The sequence below is a fragment of the Schistocerca americana genome, chromosome 3, assembly GCF_021461395.2.
Source record: "Schistocerca americana isolate TAMUIC-IGC-003095 chromosome 3, iqSchAmer2.1, whole genome shotgun sequence".
NCBI classification, from domain to species: domain Eukaryota; kingdom Metazoa; phylum Arthropoda; class Insecta; order Orthoptera; family Acrididae; genus Schistocerca; species Schistocerca americana.
The window spans coordinates 572,042,578-572,054,870 of record NC_060121.1 but is presented as its reverse complement, the minus strand read 5'-3'; the positions used below and the strand labels follow the sequence as shown (position 1 = coordinate 572,054,870).

Genomic DNA, 12,293 nt, shown 5'->3' with positions numbered 1-12,293 from the left:
TACCGTAAGATAGTCCTCTCAGACGACTACTGCCACCTAGCTGTGTGTTTGCGCCTCATTGCGTAGCATCACTTCCTGGTCGTTGTTGTTGGTCTGCGTTTGCAAGGCGTCTCAGTTGTTGACAATGAATGTCAGCAGTGATGGGTACACCTTCTGGAAGCAATTTGCATACACTACGTCGTTCCTGTTCCAACAGATCCATAATATTATCCATTATCTATTATGGACGCGCGCAAGTGTTTCTAAGGGTTGCTGCTATGTTTGGGCTCACCCATTCCTTTCTTTTTCTTATGTCTTGGGAGACGAACCCTTCATCGTAGGTCTGATCAACAGAATGGAGGATTCTGTCCAGATACAACCCAATACATGAGTCAGACGTGTCAGCTGTATGTACATGATATCGGCTGCGGCGCGGCATGTGTGGGACGCACATTGGTACCTGGCTGCCTCCACATCCTTCTCCGACGATCAACAAGTGTCGTATATGTACTGCGCTTTCCAGTGAACTGGTGCCATTGTTTCAGGCTCCATTCCAGGTGTTCCCTTGCCCATCTTTTTCGCGCACCTCGGTGATGAGGAGTTTGTGGTATTTCTGGCAATGGATGCCTAGAGATCATTCTCTCTTGTAGCGTGAAGTGTGCGTCGACGCAGCCGTCCGAGCTACCTACAAGAAGACACCGCGGTTGCGATGCATTCTGCTGTGGGTGCAGCTGATGAAGGTGACAGCCAGCGGCCATTATAAGACAGATCTTTCCATGTCTTACGTCTCACATCGTAGGAGACTGCTCGGAAGACATCACTCTGGTTTACGCCGAGTCGGTGGACAACTTCGTGTGACAAAAGGAAAAAAAGAGCTTTTAGTGACGCTTCGAGGAATATTGACAGATAATAGACCTCAGAACCTGCTTTTTACCGTTGACGAATGGAGGCACAACACGCTCCCTTCAGCTGCACTTGGAATTGAGCTTTACGTTTACCTCTATTACACAGTTTTCCTAGCACATAAACACTATACAAGGCACAAGACTGGTGTAAAGCTTCAGCTGAGTGACACTTACTTTCATCTTTTAGTGAAAGTCGGGTAATTAGGTCTAACATGTTCAGAATACGGTTTTTTCATATTACAGTGGACAGTAGCATGAAACTTGATATATATAGCCGCTATTCATCGATTTATTACAAACATTGAACATGTGGGTGACACCACTGTTTCACGCGTCGACTGCAGAGAGTTAATACTGTTGTTGATGCAGTGTTCAATACAAAACTTAAAGTTTCTTATGCATTTATGTATACTAATGGGGAAGCCGATTTATGTCGCTGATTCTACCGTCAAACAGAAAGAACATGTCGTGCACATGTCTAACTCAGTTCACTACCTTGTTAGCTATACGATTCTGTTTAAGAAAATGGATTTCAAGACAATCGTTAAATATGTTGATTACTGTGGTCGATGTTAGTGACATGCACAAAAGAATGCACAATAATCATTAAGCATAGGCTCCATCATAAAGATGATTTTACCGAATTTTTGTTGTCTTTACAGGGTTGTCTTATGCTAACTTAATCTGTATGGAAAAATGGAAAATTATTCGTCGCGTTACAGTTCATTCTTATGTATTAGGAACAGAAAACTAGATAAGCAAACGACGCTATATAATGAAGATATTTCATTTTTGTACACGTTATAGCATGATTAAGAAGGCAGTTATTTCTTCTTGAAGCTCAGGAAGCCTTACGTTGTGAGTCTTTACACGTGTCTCCAGAAGTTATCAGCGTAAGGTTGTAGCGGAACGTTCTCGTGCCAGAAGTCCATCCGCTCTGCGTCTTTGTTGTGAGCGAGGGAGAAGTTGGATTGCATCAGCATGTAGCTGCGGGTCACATTGTTGTATGGCTCCCAGATAACTGGATCAGCTTCCGGGGTTGGATTTCTGCTTAGACACAAGAATGTGTGTGAATATGCTGATCCTCTGGAAGGGTTAAGCTCAGCCAAGAAATTACTTGTTTCTTCACTTTGAAATTTTTCACATTGACAAAATGGAAAGAGCGACCTGCAATTACTTGAAAAAACATTTTATGGACAAGATTTTATTACTTAGGATTTATTACTGACGACCAGTTTCGACAGTTGAAACTGTCATCAGATGATCCTCGTGAAAATATTTGTTTATAAATCGTGCAAATGGCTCTGAGCACTATGGGACTCAACTGCTGTGGTCAACAGTCCCCTAGAACTTAGAACTACTTAAACCTAACCAACCTAAGGACATCACACACATCCATGCCCGAGGCAGGATTCGAACCTGCGGCCGTAGCGGTCGTGCGGTTCCAGACTGTAGCGCCTTTAACCGCTCGGCCACTCCGGCCGGCATAAATCGCGCACCATTATGAGTTTGTCACTCATGTCATGTCGTCATTATAGTTGAGAATCTACAGCGCATTACGCATAGGTTTGCGTAAGGGAAAACCTCATAGAGATAAAAAGCACCTCTGCAAACTGACATGTTTACACATGTTGTACTAACAAGCCGCATTAGAGTACATCTACAGGTAACAAGCACCTTTTAAAAATGAACATATTCACACAATAGTAACAAGCCTCAGAGGACTGCTACGTGTGTGAACATCCCCATTTACACAAGGTACTTTTTAAGAGTATATGGTTTTACTTTTGACAAACATATGCATAAAGTGCCATATATTCTCCAGAATAATGATGAGCTGGCATAAGTGATAAACGCGTAACGGAACACGATTTATAACCAAAGACTTTTTTGAGATCAGAAGATGATAGGATAACAAAAAAAATTTTTGATATCATAAACAGAACGAAATAATTAACTGTAAAATAACAGTAAAATAATATTCGTACACAGGTAACCTAATCAGCAATACCTCAATATACGGAGAGGCGAATTACGTATGTACTGTATACAAAATGAATGGTGTAAAAACACTTGCCTCTTTATTGTACGCGCTAATGCATTACGAAATGAGGGTCACAGACACGTTACATCGCAACGAACAGAATGTCGATTTTGGTGACGAGAACATGCGACAAATGTAGTATATATTTATTTGTTTCTAAACCGTTGTATAAATACACCAATTCCGGTATGACCATTATACGACAACCTCACGGCGTTTAATATAATATCTTCCAGCGTTTGTTAGCCATTTCAGTCGACAACTAAGTTTGTATGATGCCGAAAGGTGTCTTACTGAAGTACTTCGGAGCGATTCTATTCCCTCAAAATTTTAATTTGGAAACCGACTTTGAGGCGCTAGCGTTTACGCCATGTAGAAGTTGCTACAATGTTTGGTCAAGAACCGGAACTTGATTTGATTACCTACTGCAGACCGTTTAACTAACATGCAATGGTGAAACATAGATTTCATAAATAATTAATTTAATCTGATGACAGAAAAAGTACTATTCGTAACTGTACATACCCATACTTAGCAAAGTTGGTCCAGTATCTAACCATATTCCTGCGGACTTGATCTTCCTCTGATTCTGGATCCAGGTTACACACCGTATCATCTCTCACAAAAAGCACGAATATATCACCGGCGTGATTTACACCTGAAAGAGCAGGTGTATATTAAAACAGTCGATAGTATATCGTTAACCTCATGTTAAATGTAAGTGAGAAATTGTTGATGTGTACTAAGGTGGTTTATGATTTTAATTATTTCAGTAAAAAGTGAAAGTATCTCGCCATATTTCTGTTTCTGCTATGACATTGTGTTATTGTTGTTTGGTACATGAGAGTGTGTATTCATACAGTCGCTTTCGTTAGTCCATCAGCTCATACAAAGTGGTTACTGATATTACATCGTTATATCTTTGAAACCAAGATAGTATATATTTGTGTTCATAAACACGGATAATATCGAAGAATAGTCTCCCAATGTCAATAGGTCTTCCGAATAAAACGCTCTCGGTTTTGAAGCCGCGTCAATTCGAATAAAATCCAAGAGCTTTCGATGACCATCTCCGCCAGTTCAGTGAACTCCTGACGACGATGGCGGAAAGCTCGAGGATTTTATTCGAATTGACGCGGCTTGAAAACCACCGTCGGGAAAGACTCCGAGGATAATAGGCCTTCTGTTTTCCCTTGATGGCGAATTATTCGTGTGATACTTTTAGGAAACATAAAAAGCGACCCAAGTGATTTGAAAGTTACTAATTATCAGTTTATTTTACTGCCTGACTACAGCATAATCATGGAAAATTCTTAAGAATTTTAAAAAAATTCTTGTAAGTTAGTAGAGATCCATGAAAATACGCGAATCACAGTGGTTTCGTATTCACCAACAGATGCCTTGGGAACACCACAACGATAGAGATGGGAGGTTAACTTAAAACTGACTTAGAGTGTGTTGCAACCCTTCTTCAGTGCCATACAGAATGTCACCCTGAAGTGGCATCACGATGCACACAGCATGGCCTGCTGTAATGGCTCCCAATGGTTAACATGCGTCCTGCATCGGTTTTTAGGGAAGTAGTTCAAATGTGTGCGTATTCCTAATGGACCAAACTGCTTAGGTCAACGGTCTCTTGACTTACACACTACTTAAATTAACTTAAACTAACTTATGCTAAGACCAACACACACACCCATGCCCAAGGGAGGACTCGAACCTCCGGCGGGAGAGGCCGCGCAGTCCATGACATGATGCCTCAAACCCCGCTCCTTTCCGCGCGGCTGAAGTAGTTCTTCGGCCTAGAGCCTTCCGTACATTTTTCATCAGATATGACTAGCAAAGTTGTCGATTCTTTGAGGTGTGACGTCCTTATGTTGTAGGCACTAGTCCACCATGTCAGCCTGTCCATCAGACGGAAATGTTGTATGAATAGCAGCACGTTCTGTTGCGGTATTTCGATCCCGAGCACACAGCACGAAAACGATTCTGCACCAAAGTGGAACACTGACAGAACCATTTATCTCATACCTAACTGTCAATGTTGCTAGGCTCACTCAGAGCGGCGAAGATCGCACATTCGCCGTACCTTCACAGTCTTTGCGCTGCTGTCAAGCATCAGGCGCACATGCATTTCCAAAAGCAATAGTTCACAGTCTAGTAGTAGACCAAGGGGTTGCTGCGAGCTCTATTGAAGGGATACATGAACTCCTGGTTGGTCTTTCTCAGGCACCTCAGATAAAATAAAAATCCTGGTTATGGATTGTAGCACGTATCCAGCCGTTGAATATTTCCTACTTGCTAGATAAATGTCAGACAGGGCGCTGAGCCACTCGTCACTCGCCTCCTTTTAGAGTGGCGGTCACAGAGTTGTGCTCTTCCTGCAGTAAGGGTAATATCCCCGTCACGAACTTGTGCCAAAGACTGTATCTTCAATACTATACTCACTATGCTATCGACTGGACAAAGGAAGGGCTACGGATGTAATGGTCTTCATTTTCGGACGCTCTTCAGAGTCTTATTGTTAGCTTTTCGCAATTCTTGAGTGACTTTATCTCAAAGCATTCTTATCGTTGGGTCAGACACTCAGCACATAATTTGTTTCTTGCTTTTATAGCCGTATGTGTTCCTTAAATATCTGAACAATGGCATCATATTTCAAAGCACCCACAAGAGCAGCTTGGTTTAAGTGGTAAGATTTACTGACAGCCGTATTTGTCGCTATAAAAGGATGCTTTCAACAAACCACCAACGTAAATATGGAAAAATATGCTGGATCTGAAATGAATGATGTCGCATAGCGATTTGTAACGGACATGTCACAACAGAATTGATGAGGAGTGCTATACTTAACGTTGTGCAAGATCTCAATAACCCTACACAAGTAGTGCCCGAGGGGATACACATGTGGTTCTCTCGCACTTGCAGGGTCGCACAACCAAGTAATTTAACTTCAGTCAGGAAAAGGTTTTCTTCGCAGCAAATCAAGCATCCGTAAGATCAGTTCGACGACGTGTGGCACACCACGAACTAATAGAACATCGACGATTGGTGCAGCTCCATCTGACGTCCCAGCGAAGAGAGACAGAGGTGTGTCGGACAACACCGTAGACGAGTGGTGCCAAATCGTATATTCACATGAGACTCAGTTCTGCGTACAGCATCACTATTGGCGCATACATGTGTGGAACGTCAAAGGCGAAGGAACACTGTCAGATTCCATTTCTGTCATCTTAATAGGGATCCAACACATGGCTTGGTGGGACCGGGTACCACTAGGTAAAAATTCCACGTTCTGGCCGCGTACGGCCCTACAGGGCCTGACCGATCACTGTGTCATCCTCTGCGACTGACGTCATTGTATGTGGTATTGAGGGGCATCTGATCAGCACAGAACTCTTCGGAATTTGTTGGATTTCTTGACCTTGGAACCGTTACTAATCGGTCCGATAGCTACTCAGGCTAATGAGCTTGAGAACAACCCATACAACTCCTCCCACAAACTCTCTGGCAGTACTGGGAATCGAGTCCGAGTGCTCCACATGGCAGTCAGCGGTTTTGACCACTCAGCTACAGAGAGCGACATACCACTGGGTATATAACACTTCTGGCTCGCGTAACAGGTAATTCTGACAGCAGCCGTTACTCTTTTGACGTGTTAAAGCTGGTGGCTGTACTATAGTTTCGAAGACTATGACGTCATATTTCAACGAGAATATCTCTACGGAGACGGTTGTCGGCTGGCACTCTGTTCATCATTCTCCAGACCTCACGTCCAAAGAAAATGTATTTTCTTGGCTGGGTGAGATACTGACACGCCTCCACTCGCCAGCCATGGCAGTTAATGACCTTCGGCGTAAAATTGAAGCGCCACGGAATGAGATTCTGAGATACCCACATCTGTCATATATGGTTAGTGTGACTCGATACAACTCCGGTCTGTAGTTACTACCAGATGTAGCAGCATTTCATGCGTCACGAGTACTCAGACTGAGTGTATTATCGAGACGATTGAGGGATATTTCAAAATTATGTTGCGTTTCGTTTTATTCTCATGACTACTGCTAATGCATCATGCATTGGAATAGTGGCTGGGCCTGGATCAGTGGAGCACCGGATGTTTCTAAATACGAAATCAGCTGTGCTTAGTTCTCTTGGCACCATTCCTACATGTGGTGCTGCTGAGCAGGGGACGCTAGTGCAAAGGCACTCCTGACGGACACGTTGTAGTGCACATCTACCAGCCAATTGGACGGCTAGAAGCTGTGACGGAGGATACAGAGTGAGCTGACTAGTATCGCAGTGTCACTCTCTTTGCCTACCAGTATTCCTCCCAACCAGACGCATTTTCTAGCTCCTCTTCTCTGGCAACAGGCCCTTATTCTGGCTGTCACATCATCGCTGTATCCATTAGCGGTAAGACTTGAAGCCAACAAACTCCTGCGACACAAATTCTTCTGGTTATGGACTTCTTTTAAGAAATTTCGTGACAAACCTGTGTGCCCACTTCTCCCCTTCATCCTAACTCAACCGTACCTCTACAATAGTGTACTAATTTTTTTCACTCTGTATAACTCCAGTGATCTACAAATTTAATTATGCATGCCACCACAATCATTAAAATTTCTTTATTTCATATCGATGCAGTTATAATGACCAGACGTATGTGTAGGTCCAGTCTGCATAAATTTAAACGTTAGTGGGTTTTAAAGTAGTGCTCTGCTGGTGTAAATTGCTCCCACACCTCCACCACCCGCACTCTCAGTAACTAGCAGCACTCGTTTTTGGACTACAGACTTCCACCGACCCTATGAAAACCTCCACAGAAGTCAGTCCGATGTGTGGGCGAGCAGCTATAATCTCACCGAGCAGTATCATCAGCGCCGCGCGGGATTAGCCGAGCTGTCTTACGCGCTACATTCATGGGCTGTGCCGCCGGTCCCGGCGGAGGTTCGAGCCCTTCCTCGGGCATAGGCATGTGTGTTTGTCCTTAGGATAATTTAGGTTCAGTAATGTGTAAGCTTAGGGACTGATGACCTTAGCAGTTAAGTCCCATAAGAATTCACACACATTTGAACATTTAGTATCATCATCTGGTTGTAACTGCTGATTTTGAGCAGCTGGCTACGCCTGATAGTTTCTGTTCTCGAACAGATGCCACTGAGAGAAGACCATTCCCTAGGTTTCAGGGTATGAAACCTAGGGAGAGGTTCTTCCCTAGAAACTCCGGCCAGTTACACATCTCTGTCAGCTATTCAGGCTGCGTGCACTTTACACCACTCAACAGTCTCAACACGCCACTGCGAAGTGACAGCTGTTCTGTATTCTTAAAAAAGATCATTATTGTACACTGAGTGGTATTGCCAGACCACAGAATGGGTAAAAGTCATTCTGGGTCAGAAGTGGCCGTCCTGATTAATAGTGGTGTCGGCAATGTTTATGCTAGCCTTGGAGCGTCATCTAACGATGAGTGTGACTATTCTCGCTCTTAGCAAATGTCTTGTTTCGATGAAACTGCGTTAATTTGGGAACGTGGCACAGTCTCAACACGCCGCTGCGACAGCAATCAGATATGTTTATGTTACATGAGGTAATATCTTTGTACTCACCCCAATTCGTAGATTGGACTATCTTCCCGCGATAGTCGAATTCATAATAGAACACTGGTGTGTCACTTAGCTCGGACACTTTCCTCACCAGCGCGTCCGTTGGCTCGAAAAACATCATGTCGTTGTTGAACTATGATAAGAAAAATAAATGTTATTAATGCTGCAGTAGTCTCACAATGGACGTATCAAGTTGTGATAAATCGAATTCTGTCTACAAGGACTAGACTCATCGTTATACAAGTGTGATTCAATACAGTAACGAAATTACCAACTTTCATGAAGTATGATCTTTTCTCTTTCAAATTTGTTACACTTCAGTTCTAATTTTCGGACACAATTTGTCAGTTAAATCTGTTTTGTAAAGGTCTTCTGTACTCCTTTATAAGTAACGATCTTCTCTTTACTTGATCCCTAAAGTAGATGGGTAACAGCATTTGCCACCAACAGTTTCCCGATTAAACATTCATCCATCTATTAATTTTAATAATTATTTACAATGTTATCTACTACTCGATCGAAATACCCTTCTCCAATGCTGCATCTTTCTTTCCAACTTTTTTCGTTCCATCGCCTTACTGAAATAAAAACTTCGCTTCCCAAATATCTTAAATTACAGACGCTGTAAAGTTTTTGTGCGAAGGGCCTTGAAATCTTCTCTGTTCTCCTCTAAAGGAGTGTACTAAATAAAACTGCTTCCTTTATTTCTATGCGACAGTAAGCTTGTCTTTTCAAAAATTTATTACTCATACTTATATTGTGCAGACCTTGCGTTTATCGTCACTCTCTCTCTCTCCCTCTCTCTCTGGATTACATTTCCATACGACACCATAATGCGAAACAATGTTAATTTAAAAGGCTCTTTTAAATTCCATTCAGGTCGACTGTTGCTTTTTCTTTTGTTAATAGGAAAAATCCGAATTCCTTCATGGGTGTGTATCTGTTTTGGAACTAATTTCGCAGTCTTTCCTTACTCTTTTTGATACTGCCGCACGCTGTGCTGCACGCAGCGTGGCGTAGCGGTTAGCGTCGCTCAATGATGTACAGCTGATCGCCAGTTCAGACCCGGTCATCAGTTCTTTGTTATTAAGTGCTTAACATTTCTGGAAGTTTCCCGCAACCTCTCATGTTTCTATGTTCTGGAAAATTCAATGTTTATATAAATATTAGCAGTCTCCGTCCAGGAGATTAGGTCCGTTCTGGCTGTACGTTGGTGTTCGTAATAAACATGCCTTCAGTGTTACGTGGTCTACGTCAATTGCGACCCTGCTTTCGATATGATGGTGTTTCAGAAATGGGACTGTTTGTTGGAGAAGCCGGTTACTTCAAAATAATTAAATCACCGTGGCAATGTAAAAGCTATCACCAACATGAACTGCAACCGGAACACAGGCAGTTCGTCATTCCCATGCTATATTCGGGAGGTAATTGGATTCCAAAACCAGCTGCACTGAAGGGATTATTGGTCGCTCCGGCCGGTCACGGACAAATTTTCAACTTGCCCCATTAGTATAAATCAGTGCCCACTGCAAGTTAACTTCTTTAGTTCCTTTCTATCTTGATTCATAGCGGTTGCAGGACCAGAACGTTGTCCTTTCAGACGGGTCCAGAATAACAGACTCGACATACTTAATTAGGGCGATGATCCCTTCAGTGCAGATGCACATGAAGCCGCGAGTAATGAGGCTAATCATCAGGGGCACTTCATCAGTAGTGTGTGGAATAATTTGAGAATTTGGGTTTTACTGGCGGTGTGCTAGGGTAGTCCATGCTATTACCCTCTCCTCTGTGTCCAGATGGTGTAGGTTCAGCGCATCTGCGGAGTAAGCGGAAGACCCAGGTTCGAATTCCAGTCCGGCACAAATTTTGCATTGCCCATTTGTACAAATCAATACCCACTGCCAGATAATTTCTTTAATTCCTTTGTGTCTTGATTCATAGTGGCTGCAGGATTAAAATAGTGTGTGTTCTTTCAGACATGTCTGGGGAGGACACAATATATATATCCCAGAAAAGGTGCACATAACACACACTGGTCAGCCAGAGCATTATGACTACTGACCTCCAACTGATATAAACTCGTCCAGGGATAGCAGGGTCACCTGGTGTGTAGTGACTGCTAGTCGGACACACGCACACTGCATGTAGAATCAGGAGCGTGCTGTCTGTGTGTAGAATGGGGAAGGCGCGCGATCTATCTGAATCTGACCAATGGCCAGTTGAGGCTCAACACAAGCGTTTCAGAAACTGCACGTCTTTCCTAGTATTCCAGAAGTGCTGTCGTGAATGTCTTCGACACGTGGCGACCCCAAGGTGAAACCCCATCAAGACATCATGGGTTTGGGCGGCCAACACCCATTACAGATGTCGGACATCGCAGGGTGGACAAACTGGTAAAAAAGGACAGCTGGTGAACTGTGGTGGTACTAACATCAGACTTTAATGCTTGGCAGGTTGCAAATGTGTCTGAACACGCAGGGCACAGGAAACTCATTACGATGGGCCTCCATAGCCGACGACTCATGCATGCGCCAATGTTAACACAACGATAACTGCAACTATTGGCATGTGACCATTGGCACTGGTCTTTGGCACACTGGCAGTGCGTTGTACGGTCTGATGAATCACGACACCTTCTTCATGATGCTGATGGGACGGTGCGAACCAGCCGTCTTCCAGGTGAACAGTTCCTGAACACCTGTACTGCGGAAAGGAGGGGAGCTGGCGGCGGCTCCATTGTCTTCTGAGGAACATTCGTGTGGGCATCCGTGGGCCCAGTGGAGCTCGTGCGAGGCAGCATGACGCCCACAGAGTATTGTACAATTATTACCTTTCATGACGATCATGTTTCCCGACAGCAGTGGCATTTTTCAAAAGGATAATGACCATGTCACAGGGCCAGGAGGGTGATGGAGTCGTTCGAGAAACATAGTGGCCAGTTCCAATTGATAGGCTGGCGTCCCAGCGCCAGATCTGAACCTGATATGGCGAGTTGGGAGGCTAGCTCATCAATTGGCACATTTGGGTGTGATTGAACGTGGTGTCAGAGCTCATCGCACCCCTCCCCGAAATTTACAGGAATTAGGTGACTTGTGTGTGCACAAGTGGTGCTAATTCCCTCGAACGCCATATCAAGGCCTCACTGCTCCCATGGCAAGACGCGCCGCCGCTGTTATCCGTGCCGAAGGTGACGTTCCGTCTATTATGTAGGTATCATAATGTTCTGGCTGACAAGTGTATACTGCTCTGGACGGTTGCTATCCATTAAAGGCGTTGTTTTCCCGCCGCTATCAACAAGACTAGTTCCAGTCGTCAATCGAGATGCTCAATTGAACTGTAAAGATTTTGTCGGTTACAAAAATCTACTCAGGCTCACAAAATAAATCTACATGCTAGCGGTGATCGTATGCACTGCAATTTGGAACACTAACTGTCACTAAGAGTCACAACTCAACCCCAGAGATATGTGAGTGGCTGCATTCGAACCAGTCCAGGACGGGTAGCTCGATGCCATCGAAGAAGAATCGTGCTCCGCTACCACTAGAGTCGACAGAGTGGAAGAGGCCACCAATGAACTGTCAATAGGAACTGATCTGACCGAGATACAACGTTGTCGAGTGCTAACCGTTCTGCGCAAGGTTTCCAATGATTTTAGAATCAAAGTGGTGGAAAGATAAGACGAGTACACCATATCAAGACTGGGGATCATCCACCAATTATACAACGCTTTAACAGTGTGTCGCCGACTGGTGTACGACA

At 43.9% G+C, this 12,293-nt stretch overlaps 1 protein-coding gene across 2 annotated transcripts in view; it reads right to left on the bottom strand.

Annotated features, from left to right (window-relative positions):
- Positions 1-1,600: 1,600 nt before the first annotated feature.
- The window catches only part of LOC124607405 (carboxylesterase 5A-like), a 104,836-nt gene continuing 94,143 nt past the window's right edge, over positions 1,601-12,293 (bottom strand). For both annotated transcript variants that reach the window (XM_047139729.1, XM_047139730.1), the window contains 3 exons: positions 8,538-8,667; positions 3,454-3,586; positions 1,601-1,931 (listed from right to left, as the gene is read on the bottom strand). In XM_047139729.1, the coding sequence (XP_046995685.1) occupies positions 1,751-1,931; positions 3,454-3,586; positions 8,538-8,667 (444 nt within the window). In that variant the 3' untranslated portion in view covers positions 1,601-1,750. The remainder of the gene's footprint in view (positions 1,932-3,453; positions 3,587-8,537; positions 8,668-12,293) is intronic.